The sequence below is a fragment of the Ailuropoda melanoleuca genome, chromosome 15 (assembly GCF_002007445.2).
Source record: "Ailuropoda melanoleuca isolate Jingjing chromosome 15, ASM200744v2, whole genome shotgun sequence".
NCBI classification, from domain to species: domain Eukaryota; kingdom Metazoa; phylum Chordata; class Mammalia; order Carnivora; family Ursidae; genus Ailuropoda; species Ailuropoda melanoleuca.
Window position 1 is genome coordinate 71,531,776 of NC_048232.1, and position 19,224 is coordinate 71,550,999.

The 19,224-nt window shown below is 39.8% G+C and overlaps 1 protein-coding gene across 3 annotated transcripts in view; it reads right to left on the reverse strand.

Annotated features, from left to right (window-relative positions):
* Positions 1-4,442, reverse strand: part of IGF1 (insulin like growth factor 1) — a 76,952-nt gene extending 72,510 nt beyond the window's left edge. Inside the window, exon 1 of one of the 3 annotated variants that reach the window (XM_019795530.2) lies at positions 4,182-4,441. In XM_019795530.2, coding sequence (XP_019651089.1) covers positions 4,182-4,244 — 63 coding nt within the window. In that variant the 5' untranslated portion in view covers positions 4,245-4,441. Of the gene's footprint in view, positions 1-4,181 lie in introns of all 3 variants that reach the window. The other 2 variants (XM_002915454.4, XM_011220037.3) reach the window with 2 other exon arrangements.
* Positions 4,443-19,224: the final 14,782 nt, after the last annotated feature.

Here is a 19,224-nt window from a genome sequence, read left to right on the forward strand (position 1 = left end):
AGAAACATTTACTATGTAAATGAAAAATGCTATTATTGCAGTAGAATCCCACACCACCCAGAGATCCTGGTAAACCTTTTGAATTATCAAAGATTAAACTATGCTCAGTCCAGATTTGGGGCCAAATACGTTTTATTAATTTAAATTCTCTAAAGATTGGCCATCTACAGATGGCATATGCGTTCATTATGGACCAGAATATTAAATTAACTAGAACATCATTCCCCAGCTACTGATTAAAGATAATTTACTGTGGATAAAAAAGGATTTGTGAAAATACTATATGTCATTACAGGGTTTTTGTTTTTGTTTTCACTTGAGAGAAACAGAGACAGAGAGGAAGACAGAGAGACAAAGAAACTTCTTACCTGGGGAATATCGGCAGTTAACACGACCACAAGTGGAAGTGAAAAAAAACCCAAGAAACAGGAAAAATAGGATTTAGGAATGAAATTAAATAGACCCTACATCTTCTGTATTCTAATGCCCTCTGTGTCAAGTGCAATATCAAATCAACATATGTGGGGAGATTGCCTTCCATGAACAGGGCATTGGGCTCAAAACCTGCAAAAGATTTTTTTTTTTTCCTGTCACAGGAATTCTGACTTTATGTCTTGGAGGGACTTATCTGCCTCTGTATCCATTTTATAACAAAATATACTTAAGGAGCCCCAGTGATAGCCAAATGGCAGCCTGGCCGAAAGCAGGATTTCTGTGGCTCAGGACTCCATCGTCTCTCAAAGTAGTAGAAACAACGCTAAGGTGATCACTAACTTTTCCGTATCGCTACTTATGGCACAAAGATGTGGTTTCTTCCAGGAAGCCTCCCAAGGTGAGTAGCTTCACCTCTCTCAGATGCATCTACTTTCAGTGGCCTTGCTAGAGTCACTGGTAGGATGTAAGTGAAGGACCTTATCAAAAGTGTCATGGAGTTACACTGGAAGTGATCATTGTAAAAAGAGGCTTTTCTGAACCTCACCAGTAGTGGCAGGCCCATTCAACCCCATCCCTTTTGGAGAAACAGACTCAGTCATTTGCCTTCCTTGCCCTCCATGAACTCTCAACTTTATGGCTCTCTACAACAGTGGCAGAGTTTGCTCCATCATTTTAATTAAGATTTCCATTTTTGTGGCCAGACCTTCAGCTCAGCAACTGGGAAAAAAAACCCTTAAGCCCCTAACTCTCATTAACACAACGTAAATATGTAGTTAATGCTTGTAAAACAGTTGAAGATGAAAAGTGCCCTCTATTTGCAAATCATCATAAGTAATGGGCATAAAATAGAAGAGGAGGAGAAAGCTCCACCGAATACTCCTTCCTTTTCTCAATAGGACCTCCACCCCCACATAGACAATGCCACCAGGACTGCTGGAAACAGGTTCTCATCCAATCTACCTTTTTGTTAGTTATAAAATAATTGGTGGGGTTTTTCCCCTTCAGTATCTCCAGGGGAAATCTCAATAGTTCCAACCTATCTGGACTTCATTGCCTTTTTCAAAAGAGCAAACTCTGAATTGATCTTACAGAACATACTCCACACTCTGGCAATGGGCCAGTTCTAGAATGCATGCTACTCTACCAATCTTATTTCTCCATCCCTCCCTTCTTTGTCGAGTTTATAGTAATGCTGAAGGCCAAGCACCTGCAACTGTAGATGGCTTGAAGTTCTTCAGTTCTCGTGAAATCCATGGGAAGAGGTAGCCTTAGTGAATTAAGAACTTCGTGAGATGTTAAAACTATATTTTTAATAGTTATTTCTGGCATAACACATATAAATTCAACAATACATATAGACCACTAGCATTTCAGAATATAAGATTTATTTTTTATAGCTTCCCCCCCCCCTTTTCTTTCTTTTTTTGCTGAGTTGTGTTGTTAGATAAATATCAGCACTTGCAGTTCTAGGACAAGACAGAACCTCCATTGCATTTTCCTTTAGTTCAGGGAACAGTCCAGTACACCCAGAGAGAATCAGAGAATTCTATCACATTATGTTCCCCCCAAAGAAAACAATAACAAACTTGCTTAGGGGTTAAAAGTTTGAAACAAGTGGTCCCATATGTCCATCCTTTCTTGGTCTTTTATTTTGCCAAACACAAAAGAAACAAAGAGAGAGAAAGGAAAGATATAGAGAGAAAGGAAGCAAGAACCAGAAAGAGAAGAGGAAAAAAAGAAAGAAAAAGAATTCAGAGCACTGTTTCTCAAAAATCATTTGCAAATTCAAAATTTAAAAGACCTTTCTTTTTTATCTTAAATAAATGGAGTATCAATTGATTCCAGATTTCTGGGCTACAATGAAAATGCCCAGCAAAATTTGAGGGCAATAGTCATAAGAAAATACTCACTGTAGGTGTAACCATTTTTTGTTTGTTCCAGATCTTTTACAGCAGGTCAGGGTGGGTATTATGAGGCTGATGTGAATAGAAAACTGAGGACTTAAAAACGTGTGCTGCTTTGTGGGTGGGGTTTGTGAAAGCATCTAGTTACATTTGGACACCCAGGCAGGTATGCCATTAGCCTGGGTAAACTGCCTTTTGTCCATTCAGACAATGAACAGATTGCACAGCTGGGGTTTGAGTCCATCTCCCCCCCCCCGCCCCCCCTCCCCCCGCAATCAAGGCACCAATTTCCATTGTGTGCCTATTGTAGCGGCTCTGAACAGGGATCCCAAGCTCTTGTCCTCTGCCTTAGCCCTTCCCTCTGACTCGAACGCTTACAAATATCTTGACACTCACAGTACAATCAGCTTGTGAGTTCTGCCTCTAGGCAGGACACCTTTACTTATCGAATTACATTTGAAGGACCACACAGCCCTCTCAAGCCACTTCTTGCTCCAGGTACAGGGGAAAAGTAACAACATTGCTAGCTCCACTTCTGAAAAGTTCATTTTGGAGACAGTTTTCCAAACTTGTAATTAATACAGAGATAACACTCAACAACCCCTTTTATGGTCATCTAAGTAAGGAGACAAAAACCTTAGCTGTCAGACCACATAGTATATTATATATACTATGTATATAGTATATAGAGAGACCCCTATTTCTTTTAAAAGCAAAGTAGCCAGCATGTGTCTTGGCACCTGGAAGGTAGCAGGATCAGGTGCCTGACAGAGATGTATCTTAACTCCTAAGCCACTTACTTGACTAAGAAAAATCCTAGTGGTGGAGTATTTGAAAGCAGCGAATGAATGCTGCACTAAGTGGCAGGGACGTTTTATGAATTGAGCTCTTAGGCAATTGCATTGAGGAGCCAGTGACAGCGGCTTAAAAATGCTTGCAAATTGGAAAAACACAAGTCTTGAAGGATATAATTTTGCTGAGAATGGAAACTTGAACTAGGGCCAGTGATTGGAAACGAGAAGTTGGCATTAACAGCGGCAGCCAAATTTACCTAAAGAGACTTTACAACACCGAGTATAAAATCAGAGTTTTACAACACGAAATCCCAAGTCCAAACTTCACCCATGAAAGTCCTTTTCCAAAGAGAAAACTTGGACATGCAGTTGCTAGAAAGTTTCCGCTTTCCATATATACAGTATGCATTTGTTTAAATTATACGAATATGCAGGATCAGCAAGAGTCAGGTTCTTTTTCAGAAGAGCAAATTAAACTTTGCTCTAACTTTGACTCTCTGGGCATAAGTGCAGAGAGTTCTGGGACCTTAGCTCCAAAGATCATATTTAAAAGCTTTAATATCACCTAAAAGGTAACTCTTCACATGCGGCATACCTTGTAATAAAAAGTCCTAGCAAGTTTTACACACACACACACACACACACGCACACACGCACACATGCACACACATGAACATGGTCTTAAAAATAAAACATCTGCACCTGCAAAAAAAAATCTAAAAGTTCATATCCATGCTCTATAGCCCTTAACCATAGACAGGATTTAAAGGAATCTTCTATAATGATACCACTGAAACCCTGCAGAAGTGGAGGATTTAGCATAAGTACCTTGCAATAGTTTCTACTCATACAGATATCTGTGCAAAGGCATCCATCTCCCGGAGCTAGTTTTTCAGATCCCACAGAATTGCATATTCAGCAATTTATAAATAACTCCCAGTTCCGAAACAATGAAAATTCTAAAGTGAATAACATTTCTAAGCAGAAGCAAACAGTACACAATTTAAAGAAAATTCCCCAATGACTTCAAAGAGTAAGAAATATTTACCTTCAAGAAATCACAAAAGCAGCACTTAAATAATTGAGTTGGAAGACTGCTGATTTTTCCCATTGCTTCTGAAGTGCAAAGTCTGGAAATGAATTGGTTAGCAGGAATAATGAGGCAAAAAGAAATCCAGAGAGATGGGAGATGTTGAGAGCAATGTCACATTTCAATTTTGAGGACTTTATTCCATTGCGCAGGCTCTATCTGCTCTGAATTTAGCAGTGACAGTGAGATTTAGCAAACAGAAGAGGGATTTAGAGAAAATCCTCACATTTATCTACAAAACACAGACACTGTAGACAGGAAACAGCTGGGGGAACATTTGCCTTCTCTCTCTCTCCCTCTTCTGGCAAAGTTATCGAGTAAGGACTTTTTTGGGCATGGTGACAAATAACATCATACCTTTGCATTTTAAAACTAGAGCACAGAAGCATTTTTTTCCCTTAAAAGAATGTGTGTTAGTGACAGGGTTAGCAGACGTTAATATACTGATGCTGCCATAGAAAATAAGGATCTGTTCTCTGATTAACTTTCTACTGGGCATGGAGACACACACATCTGCTAATACACCTTACCGGTATTAAAGGAACATACAATGGAGGATGGGCAAGCATTTTTATATTCTAGAGCAAATGCAAAATTAAAAAACAAAAATGAAGAAAAAACCATCTCGAGCAAACCCTACAATTTTAACCCTGAAATGACTGGGGTAAAGTAGGTTGGAAGACAGCACTGGGGTGACCCCTTGTCCTAGTTGCCAAGCAAGGGGAATGATCTCATTTCCTAGAACCTAGAAAAGGGGCAGGCAGCATTGCAATTGGCTCCCTTTAGGACACTGTCTCATGCTTTTTGCCCGCGACAGGGCAAAGACTTTGCTGAGCTATAAAGCCAACTGAAAAAATAAAATCTTGTTCTTCCTTTCTCTACTAGGCTTCCTATCACCACCCCCAGGGGAAGGGCACCTGAGGGGCAAACTATTTTTCCATTGTTCGTGTTTTTCTGCATAACTTGAACCTGTATGTGTTTGTGTGTGTGTGTGTGTTTTCTTTCTCCAATTTTTGTGTATTCTAAATAACACCAGCTGGCTAGCAATACCCTCTCAAGGGTTATGATGTCATTCAAATCCCTTAACTGGATGAGTGGCCGGCAACATGGTCCAAGCCAGCTGTTTTGCTATTTATAATGTATACTTGTCTTTGCCATTGAGAATCAAGTTCTGATCTTTTTCAACACAGTTTGTACCGATTGCTCTTTGGTTTTGCGAGTTAGTAGATAAGAAAGTGGATTATGAAATAAGGTTGCAAAAGCCCAGATCAGACATAACACTTTCCCTAGATGTCTATCCAAGCTTGGTTTCCCAGGGTTGGTGGAAATAACCTGGACCTTGCATTTCTCTTTCGTGATTCTCAGGGGACTTGATGAGACTGACGCAACAACTAAAAACAGAGGTCTGCTGGATACCTTAGTCTGGACCTTTATGTTGTCCTATGGGCAGAAAATTATTAGCAGAGGTGAGTGCCCTCAAAGGAAAACCTGGTTGGTTTTGAAAGGGAGCTGGGTTTGGTGAAGTCTTCCATGTAGTTAATAACCTGTGGCAATGTTTACCTTCCAAAAAGAAGAATTAGAAATCTGGAGTTATGCTGTTTTGATGGCACATTATATTCAGCATTATTTAGTGAGTGTCTGCTATGTGCCCAACACACGCATCATAGTCAAGGTCCTGCCAAGTCTTTCAGCTGAGTGGCAGAGCTAGAGAGGAAAATGTCACTGTCATGTGGTGGGTATGTACTCTTAAAAATACGAACGATGCACAATGAAAGGGAATAAGATATTCTCTAGAAAGACAGGGAAGTGAAACTCTTTTGAAAATCCAGAATGAGGGATGTGTCACGAGAGGGTTTGGGGTACAAGGCTGGGAAGTTTTGGTGGATATGATTTGACCTGAAGAGTATACACACACGCATCATCAAGAGGTGGCCTGGTAGGCAGCCACAGGCATGCGGGCAATTCCTGTCCTTAAAGAATAATCCAAATCTTCCTTTAATGAGCTCCCCTTCATGCAGGGGAATTTGTGACTTTTTATCAAAAATCTTTTCTGCAGCCTTTGTGGATCATGCCCTTTGTGAAAAACAAAGTCCATCCTTTCATGGACTATAATGATGTAGATTGTGTTAAACCAAAGAACTGTACCTATTGCCCAGGTAGAAAGAACTTCATTTTCCAAGTGTGCACTCAGGTGTTGGCTGGAGTCTTGGCGCTGAGTGCCTTGCTCCACCAGTGGGTACCTTCACAGTGAAGGCCAGGACGTGCCTCTTGCAGTTTTAGCATATTGTAATCTTTCCAAGATGTCCTAGAAGCTCACTGCACTTCTCCAAGGCTGTCACCCGGTCTGATGTACTCTCTCAGGATGCACTGTGCACAGATCACCTTATCCCCAACCATTTCATGTGAAAGGCTGTTTGGGATACAGAACACATACTGTTCCATCAGACACTGTGCTCCTGTGATATCGACACACTGACTCACAGTCTCTTGGTTTTATAACCCCAATTACCCTTAAAGGATAATTGGGTTTTAATTTATGTCCCAGTTTTTATGTCACAATCAAAGAAAACTGAAATTTCAGTGAGTCGTAATTATCATCAGCTGTGCTGTGGAAACATTCCGATGTGAGCTCTCAGTTTCCAATAGGGAAAGCAATTTCCTGAAGTGATTATTGTAGACTTCGATGTGGAGAATGGTCTGTATTTCTGGGTAGGGTGAACCAGCGACAGAGCAGGGCAATAATTCCTAGAGACATGGCCATTTTCTTTGCTAATTCCAGGAGTCAATCTGAAAGGAAAAGAGGCAATAAACGTGCCACATGATTACCTTTTAATAACTGAGAGCTGTACTTGTTTAGGAGAAAAAGAAATGAAATGTGTCTATTACTAGACAGACTAAGGTGGTAGTAAATCTAATCCCAGGAAAAGTTCAGGTCATGCAGTCCCACTGGGAGAGAAGCATACAGGGTCAGTCTAAAATTACTGAATGATTATGTAGTCTCCTGCCTAGAATAATCTGACAGTTAGGTATGGGAATTGTGTGCCACCAAAATAGCTAACTGCAAGGATGCGCTCATCATGAGAACATCCACTCCTGGAAATTCAGAGACTCACAGTTTCACCTTTTGCATGTGTAATGCCTGTGGGATATAAATAACTCTCCCCTAAAGCCGTCTTCTTGAGTAGTGTATTTGCATAAAGCTGCAGCCTCAGAAGACTTCTGATACCTCTCTTAAAAAAAAAAGAAAAAAAAGTTGTTCATCTCCTTAAAGAACAGGCTGATTGAGATTCACAGAAAGGGGTGGGCAAGGCCCACTCTTCACTCTTTTTGCTCAGACCCTGTTCCTGGTGTTCCCCATGTCAACTTCAGAGGAGCTCATCCAAAAGGCAATCTCATATCCATGTGCAATAGGGCATATTTACAATTTATTTCATTAATGTCTTTGCTGACTCCCAAGAAAAGCTCAGAGTGGATATTTAAAGGGAAGGGGAATTTAGGATCAGATAAAGGGTGAGGTCTAAGATTCTAGGGCCACCCACCAGGCGAACAACTTAGGCAGCTCCTGGATGTATGTCTTGGATCATGAGTTGTAGGGACAGTTGGTCTGGGAATGTATTCTGCAGTGTTTGAAAGCGAGGGCTTGTCAATTCAGAATGTAAAATTCAGAGAAACAGGCCGGACCTCAAAAATACAACATGCTACTGACAAGGGCACCAATGTCAGCTCCAAAAGATCTGCTGAGAAAGATCTCTGTTACTCCTCAGAAAGATCTTTAGCTCAAAGGAGCTGCTTTAAATCCTTAGGGGAGCATTTTCTCCACAGCTAGGGAAAACAGTAACAGGGAGAAGAAGTCTTCTCACTAAATAAATCAGCGCTTTCTTTTCAACATTAAACTTGGATCTTATTTCTTCTAAAATGTCAAAAGGGCAAATGCTGAAAACAGTCAGAAGCAAAACTGTTGTGGTTTGGGGAGCAAAAGAATTCTTCGTAATGGCGGACAAGGAGTCACTGCATGGGTCGAGGATGGCTTAGTGGAGGGAGAGAACCTGAGGGCTCGCCACAATTGTCCCAAGTTGAATANCGCTTTCTTTTCAACATTAAACTTGGATCTTATTTCTTCTAAAATGTCAAAAGGGCAAATGCTGAAAACAGAAGCAAAACTGTTGTGGTTTGGGGAGCAAAAGAATTCTTCGTAATGGCGGACAAGGAGTCGCTGCATGGGTCGAGGATGGCTTAGTGGAGGGAGAGAACCTGAGGGCTCGCCACAATTGTCCCAAGTTGAATAGAAAGCGGGGAAAGGAGACACCAATTCCAAAGTTCAGGGGTAGTATCCACATACGCACTTTCTTTCGGAATCGAAAAATGTGCGCGCCGCCTAGTGGCCTGCGGGGAAACTGCCACGGCAATCTTCACGGTTAATGTGTGTTCGGGAGTAGTGGGGCGTTCTGAAAAACTCTGGATTCAAATATTCTTTAAGCTGCACTGATCTTTAATCTTTTCATCTGTTTGAAATAAATAAGCCGAGTATTTGATTCGCTGTAATTTTAAAAAGGGGAAGAGAGCTAAGGGGAGAAGGAAAGACGATAACTCTCAGCTAGGGTGCGAGTATCTTCCCTGTGGCTATAGTCCCAATGCTGAGCTTCTGGTTTGGGTTCAAAACATTTTGTGGATTTAATGTAAGTCTGGACAATAAGTGATGATTAAAAGTAAACTATCTCACGTGAAAACTATCATAAACTCTCTTGAGCGTGAATAAGAAAAATGAAGGGCGGGGCATCGATGGATAGAAAAGTGACTTGTTTAATGAAACAAATTTAGGTGCTTTCAAATGATCTTGAATCCTCTGTGCTCGTCAGCGTTCAAAATGTGGGTTTTTACACTGATGGTCAAAGACAGGGCTTTAAAGAATCACACAAGTGTGGAAGTGGTCTCATTGTCAATTCTTTCTACCCTGAGTTTACCAGGGAGAAAATCTCAGTTTGGTACTAGTGTGTCTTCAGTTTTCTCTAAAACTTACTGATCTTCCTGTTTGATTACTACAACAACAAACACCCTGAAAACAGAAACTATGGACCTTAAGTCCAAAGTCATTGCATGCAGTGGTTTTATCCAGAATTTAACAGTACTGTTTTATTTTCATGGTGTTTATTTTTAAGGACAACTTCTATTTAGGGTAAATGATGCTGTTTTTGAAGCAGATATCTAACTCTTAAAAAAATCAATATAAGAAAAAAAGTTCTTAAAGTAAGTAAATACTACTACAGGTGGCCTACAATTATGACAAACAAAAATGTGTAATTGGTATTTGAATGTCTAGTGTTTGGGACTCACTGAAGTAGAACATGCCATGTGTCAGCGGGGAAAGTACATAGGCACAATGAAAAAGCAGGGAACAAAGACCCTGCATACTAAAAATATCACCATATGAATATATTAATTACATTTCTTGATAATTTAAATATTCTCTAAGCTCACACTCATTTTTATTCTTTTTTTATAAAGATTTTATTTATTTATTTGACAGAGATAGAGACAACCAGCGAGAGAGGGAACACAAGCAGGGGGAGTGGGAGAGGAAGAAGCAGGCTCATAGCGGAGGAGCCTGATGTGGGGCTCGATCCCATAACACCGGGATCATGCCCTGAGCTGAAGGCAGATGCTTAACCGCAGTGCCACCCAGGCGCCCCCACTCATTTTTATTCTAGTCTTTCATAGAGCTCAAAGATGTTGAAAAATGTTTGGAGGAGTGAGTAGCATTTGAGTTAGGTCTTGAGGTATGAGTTCACATCCAAGATGACAAGAAAAGAGTAAACACTGTTCTGGGCAGAAGGAACAGCATGGACAAAGTTGTGTAAGAATGAGGAGGTTTCCAGTGTGGGGCAATGTGGGGATGAGGCTGTAGCCATGTTCTCAGATTCCTGCACTATGGAGGCCCTTTGGTCTTCTCCTTTCCCCACCAGTTAGCGCTCACTTAGCTGGAAGACTGGAAAACAGTCTTAATCTGTCATGATCCCCTTGTATAAAAAGATATGTATGTAGCTGAATCTGTGATTAACTCTGGAAATGGCATCATGTCTCAAGGTACACATGGAACAACAGACCTGGTTTACATTATAACATAGGTCAATTTGAGAGCAGTGCTAGGTAAGAAGAACTGCGGTATCTATTGCTCACTTAATGTTCTTTCCAGAGCTTCCATTTTGAAAGATTAAATTGTGTTTCTACTTTGGTAAGTAAATTTTAATAGAAAAATGAAATAATTATACTTGGTAAAGATTTTGCGGAATAAAGGTTGATGCAAAAAGGTCTTGTTTCTGGTGAGCCCTGAACTTGCTAGAAAAACTGGTTCATCAGAGCATCCCATTCTTCATGTAGGTTGGTTAGAGAAGTTTTGTTGTATTCTTTGAGAGCAGGGAACACAGCCTCCAGCCTTAATTCTTTACTTAAACATGGCTGCTAGGGAACATATCCGACTGCTTTGTGTTAAGGTTACCTGCATAAATAGCAGTTTAAGTAACCAATTGAAGAGGAGATACAGACTCTAGGGGAGCACTTGGTGATCCATTTGATAAGCATTTACCCTTGGAGACTGTGTCTTATCCTCTACCAAGCACAGATCCCTGATCCTGGAGTGAAAGTCAGCTGTGGACACCTTGCAGGCACTCAGATAGGTCTACAACACATTTTGCTCCTTTTCATAACACTGGTGTAGTCTTCAGAGTTCTCCAGAGAAACAGTGTCAATAGGATCAATATCTGTCTATCTATCTATCTATCTATCTATCTATCTATCTATCTATCATCTATCTATCTAAATTTATTTTAAGGAATTGGCACATGTGAATGTGAAGGCTTAGCAAGTTCAAAATCTGCAGATAGGCCAGCAGGCTGAAGACTCAGAGGAGAGTTGCAGGTTGAATCCAAAGGTGGTCTGCTGATAGAATTCCTGCTTCTTCCAGGGAGGTGTTCAACTAATTGGATGAGGCCCACCCACTTTATGGAGGATAATCTGCTTTTACTGAAAGTCTACTGATTTAAATATTAATCTCATCTAAAAAATTACCTTCATAGAAACATCTAGAAGGTGACCAAATAGCTGGGTACCGTGGCTTAGCCAAGTTGACATATTTATTAACCATCACACCACTGGTTCTCCAAAGGTATACTCACTAGTCCTCCCTCACTAAAATTGAACAACAATAGTCCTTTCCCGGTTTCAGAAAAGAAAACTCAAGTTAATGGATTATATTTCCCAATTCTGAGTTTCCTCCCATACATTTTTCTTAAACCTTTGTCTCCTGTATTCACTATTCCCTGATTATTGATAAAAGGAAGTCACAGGGCACTTGCCTTGACTATGTCATTATATTTTATGAAGATGCTACTCATCGGTGCCCCCCAAAAACCTGTTTTTCTCCCCCTACCACTAAGGGGAACAAGTGTGCATATAACACACATACACACACTCATATACCCCAAACACATGTACACAGAAACATCTGGGCTTAGTTTCTCTAGATAATAGGAAATGTATCCATTCCCTTATTTTAAAAATAGCTGTTTAGATCACTGGAGAATATTTTCAGGCCTATGGTGGTGTTTGGGTAGGGTGAAGTCTTGCCTTTTGGCAAAATGGAGAGAGAAGTTTCCTACATGCTTCTGCCTCTAGAGACTGACTCCATGCCTGGCTTTATGGGGCGTGATGACCCTTTTTGTAGCTGGACCACAAGTGATTTTAACTTTCTTCTTAATACTTTTCTGCATTTTCCCGTTATTATTATTTTCTATATTCAGGAGGTATTACTTTTATAGTCATGGAAAGTTTCAAAAGTTATTGAAAACATCATTGATAGGTGCTATCTGTCCGTATTATTGACTGAATATGTAGCATATATGTGTGTATTTGAGTGGATGTATATCTAGTAACTCGGTTTACCTCTGTAAATCTTTTGAACTACGATTACCGTCTTGGTCTTGGCTTACTTACACGGCATGTATTTGTACTAGCTCATCAAACCTCGCCCTCATTCTTCCACCTTCCCTTATAATGTCTAAAAAAGTTTAGCCTCCTTCTCTCAATTTGCCCAGCACTGTTCTAGATTGGATTAATAAATTTCCTAGATTATTGCATGGGCTTCTAAACCATCTTCCCTCATGTCAATCTAGTGAATTCTGGTTTCCTCCTCAAATATCATGTTCATGTATTTCATACCTCCTCAGAGTCCCTTGGCCACATCTAAGTCTCTCTCCTCCCATTCAAAATACCCCCTTCTTCAGCAGCCTTCTCTCTTGCTAATGCCCATCATGGCTTCTTCATAACCTGTTGTCCATCAGCATATCCCTAGCCCCAGCATAGTACTTGCTTTTTAATAAATATATATTTGTTAATTAATAATGATAATAACCACTAACAATGAGTATGTGTTGTATTCAATTCTTTATTTTATATTACTTTCATTGTCTCACTTAATTCTCACACACCTCAATGAAATACTGTATTTCCACTTTCATTTCAAAGTGCCTGGTGCAGTTCTTGGAACATAATCAGATTCTCAAAAATATTTGTTGAATGAATGAAAAGAAAATTGAGCTAGGAGAGTGTAATGATTTGCCTAATGTCCCATAGCTGGTAAACTACAGAGCTGGGATTCAAATTCAGGCTGGTCTAATATACAACACTACATGATTTACACATCTTTAGTAGCTGGATGATCCTATTCAGTATTTTGTTATATGACCCCTACATCCCCTATTATAAAATGTGGTACTTTCATTGCTGCTCAACAAAGGGATAATTAATTCTAAACATGAATTTAGAATAATTGTAATAGTAATTTCCGAAATAGCTAGTCTGAAAAGTTCAGAGGTGAACCCTTAAGATGGAGTCTTGTTACAGCCACGTTTGGAGCATTTTAGGAAAAACTAACAAAGAAAGATTATGCTACCAGCCTGAGCTGCTGCCTTAGAAACATAGAGAAAAAAAACAAGTCCCTAATGATTTTTCACTATACAATGTGCCTCTAATAAAGCAAAACAAGTAACCCAAGTTTCTTACATAGACAATTACTCTCAAGACGCAAAAGTTGCAAGAGTCCAAGGCAAAAACTCAGGCAGAGCTTGCCTCAGACAGGAGGCAATAAGAACTTCCAACTGCAATAAGAACAGAGTATAGATTTTCTGGGATGTAAATGTGGGCAGCTGTAGTAAAGCAACTTACACTGTCAAGCATCTATCTACTGAATCCTTCTCTGATTTATATAAACTTTGTTTCAATGAGACATAAACACCTTAACATTTCCTATTTAAGGGTAATTTATGCTTAGACTTCTTAGACTCTCGGAGGTTAGGACAAACTCAATCTTTGGGCAAACTCAATCTTTGTTTTCTGTACTTCTTAAGGTTAGGGAAACATCTACAGGTTGTCCTGGGTTAGAAAACATAATAAATCCCTCTCAATCTGCCTTAGAACCAGTACAGCTTGAGGGTTCTCAGAAAGTATAATGGGAGCTCAGAATGAATTAGGGACAGTTCCTAAAGTCTTATGGACTTTTCTCAATTCAAGGTAGGATGGTTTGACCAGACTGTACACTCACTAATTAGTATTTTGGCCTTTTGTTCCCAGTTATTTTGTGTTTGTTTACATCACCCTCTCTTTCCACTCTTCCTGGCTAATAAATACTAGCTGAACTAGTTCCCTTTAATCAACTGCTCTCTGGCTTTCCATCCCTGATTCTTCACAAGGAAGATGGTGACTTCAGATTTGGATCTTGCTGCGGCTAGATCACTGCCAATCCAACTGGCAGGCTCCTTCCCTGCTTGAGTTCCCATCAAGGTAGCAATCCCATATCCTGAAATGGCTAGCTTCTCTGCAAAGTGCCAGGGTTGTTAAACTCACTCCACTACTTTGGAAAGCGAGAGACATCCAGAGGCATTTGTAGCATTCGTAGGGTTTGGAGAGAGGCTGGGGCTGTTAAGTGAAGGCACCTGTTTTTCCCAAGAGGCTATCTCGTTCAAGTTTTCCAATATCTAAACTTTTTCTACCCACTCATTTTTGTGAATTTTTCGGATAAAGCAAGTGTTGCCAAACCAAGGACAATTTGCCAGGTGTTGCCCCCAAAGACAGTCTCAGTGGGGCAAGGGACTCTTGCAATCCAAACCTGACCAACTCTTAGGACCCAAACACAAAACAGACAAAACATAAAACCCAACATTCATGGGGGGAATGAAGGGAATCTTTTCAGTGGGAGAGAAGAACCAAGAACAGATGCTAAGTATAGTCAGGAATAACCAGACAATAGCAATCGTCAGCATCTAGCACCAGTGGTGATAAATTTTCATTTTTTGCAGTTTACAAATAACAATTCTACAGGATCCTTGTTGAGCTCTTTTGAAAAATTTTAGTGGCAACCATGTCCCAAACATGCCAAACCCAGGGCTGTGTTATCCTACACAAGAGAGATTTTCTTTGTGAAAGGAGAGACATTTCTGAAACATAGGACTAGAAGATGCAACTTCTCAGTTGGGGGCATTCCAGCCACCCATACTGAAGCCAGAGTCACCCCAAACTGTAGAAAACATTCTCTTATAACTACTAAACTATGCTGCCTTGTTAATAGTTAACACTAAAATATGCTTACATAGCTAGTGTCAAGTAATTTGGTTTAGTCCAGAAAATGGGCAAGAAATGCCATGGCAGGGCTGACATGGGTGCCCTGAGTTACAGTATCACTTTGAATGAGGCCATTATTTACTTTTTAAAGTAAATATCATGTGGCAAACTCATGCCTTATACAAACCAGCTGAAGTGTGTGATGTAACCATGTTAACACGTTTTTATAGTCTTAGAAGAACGCAACAGGGTTGGGTCTATCAGTAATCATGTAAAGAAGCCGAGTATACATTCCAGATGCTCATTATGTCTCAATCATCTGCTGGGAGCAAAGTGGAGGCTTTCTTGTTGCCCTGGAAGTCTGATTTTAGTAACTGAGACAGAGACACACTTGAAGTATGATATGTGTAGAATTATAATGCTAAATCCCACAGTTCCAGTTAAGTAAGTGTATGTGTGCAAAACAAAATAAACACATAAAAAGCGGTGGGAAGAAAAAGAAAAAGAAAAGAAAGAGCAAGCAAAGGAGATACTGAAGGACCTTTCCATCTGAGATCTTTCACAGTTTAGCCTCACTGTGCCATGCTCATTTCCACTGTCAAACATAACCTTTGCTGGAAAGGTCTAGGGGCATGGAATGCAAATGCAGATGTAGCTCACCTTGACTGTATCACTGAGTAACCAACCTTTGTTAAATCAGACCTTTCAATGTCCTGCATGATCAGAGCAAGAGGCTTCTATTTGTTGTGTTGCTTAAATTTGAAAATCTCCTCCAAAAGGAGGAGTTATAAGCAACCTCTAAAGAGTCATCTTAAAAAGTATTTAGACTTTTAGACTGCAGATATCTGCTTCACAATGTTCTCTATCCTGGAGAGTAATGTTTTGAAATACACCAACTTTTTTTTCTTAAGTTATTATGAAATTAATACAACTTCCAAGTCCTTTCAGTTAAATCTGAACTGATCTTTGCAAACAAATGTACCTCTTGTTACATAACTTCATCTGTCCCTTGGGCCGAGTTAGACTACTTGCTATACTCTAAGCATGTTTTGCCCATTTGTACCTGTAGCTCCTACTAAGTATCTTCACTCCTGACTCAATCCCAGCACATTTATCTTGATAATTCTGGTGCATTTTCCACCTACCCTTTCTTAATCCTCCTGTCATTTCTTCTATGCCCTCCTCACCCCTGTGCTAGCTAGAAGTGATGACTCATCCCTGTAAGCTCCCATATCACTTGTTCATCCCCTTCTCCTCTTGTATGCATTTATGTAGGTATGTAGACATTTATTTGTGTATTTATTCCTTCATTCATAAAGCAATCATTGAGCACAATAGGCAACACACTAAGAAGTGGAAATACAACCTGTATTCTTCTAGCTGTAGTCTTCTATCCGGTACCTGGATTAATTGATCATGTCACTGACCCACTTTGAAAAAAGGCCTCCTAGAAGCACAAAGGGAAAATGTGCTGTGGGCACTAACTGGGCTTTAACTAAACAACATGAACCCAAAGTAACTTTTTTTTTTTTTTAAATGCAGGTAGAAATAGGTTGGACTCAAGAGATGGTAGACAATTTTAATTTGAAATAAGATTAGAAATATAAGAATCTAGAGGTAGTTCTCTAAAAAAGTGAACGTATGGAAATCATCTGTTATAATAATCATGGTGTTAAGAAGCAATAATAAAAACTAAAATCTCAAGTTGTTTAAACCTTTTAGCTGGCAGAATAAGCTTAATACTATAAGTTGAATCAATGTCCTCCTCATTTGAAATTATAGTTTCTATAAATTGAAAGCACAGGGTTAGGAAACAAATATTCAAATGTTCTTGAAAAATGAGCAAGCAAATAGATTAAGAATAAATTTCAGTCAACTCATCTAAATGCTACAGATAAAGATTTTACTGTATTTGCCATGGGCCACATAAAGTTTTGTCATGCCTTCCTGGTGACATTACTTGAACACAGTAAGTCTTTCAAAGCCATCACTGTGGTCTGAAGTCTCCACAGAGCAGACGACTCTCCAGTATTTGCATCTCAGTTGGTGCCCTCCTAACCATTATGCCCAGCCCAAATCCCCAAGCCCCAAAGGCCAAGGAGCTCAAAATCAACCATTCTGAACCACATCTCTTTCTGTGTTGGCATTGGACTTGTGAGCTCTGTCACACTAGGTCAGTTTCTGATTCTAGAGAGGTAGCAGTTATGGTTCTAATTGAATCCTTTGGTAGCACTATAGGGTCACAAAGAAATATAAGATCTGATCTGTGATGACCTTGAGGAGCTTGCTGTCTTGCTTAAGAGACACTAAACATAAAAAAAATTAGAGATGACGGGGCGCCTGGGTGGCACAGCGGTTGGGCGTCTGCCTTCGGCTCAGGGCGTGATCCCGGCATTATGGGATCGAGCCCCACATCAGGCTCCTCTGCTATGAGCCTGCTTCTTCCTCTCCCGCTCCCCCTGCTTGTGTTCCCTCTCTCGCTGGCTGTCTCTATCTCTGTCGAATAAATAAATAAAATCTTAAAAAAAAAATTAGAGATGATATGATCATGAAGTCTTAAACTGAGCATGTAATCAGTTTCTAGATTATGTGATCATTGATACGTGTTTATTGCTATGGTGAGCAGAGAGGGGAGAATGGGCCCCTGACCTTGGCTAGCAATCATTCTTTATTTTCCTTGTCTATTCACTCACTTCCTCTTGTAGATGGCTGTTTTCATTTTCTCTTCTTTCCCAAATTCTCTACTACCTTGGCCAGCATCCTCACTTTTAGTTGAAGACCTGTTTCATCAAAAAGCTAGAAGCTTCATAAGAGACTTCCTACAGGCTCCTCCCATAATACTTTTCTATCTACCCATTTTTTGTTGCTACATATATTGTTTTCTTTTCCATGTGTAGGTATAAATATCCATGCTCCTAGTTGATACTAACCACCATTTGTATCCCCTCTTGCCTATTCAAGGACCTCACTCCAGAAACTCTTCCCCTCTCTCCTGTATTCTCTATTAGCCTTCCGTCCTGCATCATTCTCACCGGCACATAAATAGGCTGGCTTTTCTCCCATCATGATTCTACCTTCCCTTCTAGCTGCCACCTAATTTTTCTCCCTCCTTTTACCACAAGCATTATTTTGTTGAACTTTTTCCCACTGAATTTTACATATATATGGAGCAGGGGAACTCACAGTTTATCAGTGGTAAGAATTTCTAAAGGTCTGATTCCAACTGTATAGAAATGAAGTATTTTCTTTAGGAAAAAAAGCACTTCTCAAAAGTAGGTACAGTGGGAAGAAAATTGGGATAAAAATAAGGGCTTATGAATTGTAGTGTGACTTCATAGCCAATATTCTAGTAAGTGGGTTAATGCCCACAGGCCTCAGTTTCTTCATGCAGCTATAATTTCTTGAAGTTCATAAACATTTAGAACACAAAACATGTAGAACACATTGGTGAATTAGATACTGCTGCTTATATAACTGAATTATAACTATGATAATTTTAGTTTATTGGCAGCAAATAATTTAATCTATCTCGTAAAACTGCACCAAAATTGTGTTAGGTGTAGGTGGATAGCTATTTGAGAAAACTCATGAAAAATCAGAAGCTGCAATAGACGTAGCTCAACTGGTAAATTGCCAAGACAATTTCTAAAACAGCCAATCTGTAGACATCTACATGAAGCACATAAACCACTTGATATATACATACCTATTCTCAGCCTCAAAAACAGGCTAATCAATGTCATCTTTTCATCTTACTACTGAGTATTTGAAAACTTGGATGGCAAATACAGAAAACCATGACCACCTTCCATCTTTATGATCAAACCTTATTACTTGACATCATAGAAGAAACTACAGAAATGCAAATCTGACATTTAAAATAATTACTATGCATATTTTTGTTGGAGTGGGGGGGAGGAGGGTGGTCGCAACAAAAGCACATATCTGCTATCACTGCTTAATGTACCATATTTCAAGACAAGAATCAGAAGTACAGATTGAGAGATTCATGGCATTTTAGAATTGGAAGGGACCCTGGAAACTGCCTCAAGTCCAACTGCCTCTTCATTTGATATCTTACTGAAATGGAGAAAGGGAGATCTGATGAGGGATATGTACAGAATAATGAGGTACAGTGGTCTCAACTGGGCAAGAGAAAAAGAAGGAAGAAATGTGTATTTTTGCTACATACATTCGTTCGTGTGGCACTTTGTAGAAGAGGCAAATGGTAAGGATGACCTCCTTGACACGTTGATGGGCACTTGCCTGGGAAAAAGATTTTTTTCTAGATTTGCGTGCCTTAGAAAAGGCAGGTAACACAAAAAGAAAGGAAGTATAGACATAGGTTTTTGGGGTGAAAAGCCAAGCTTCAAAATGGTCCAGGTTGGGGCAT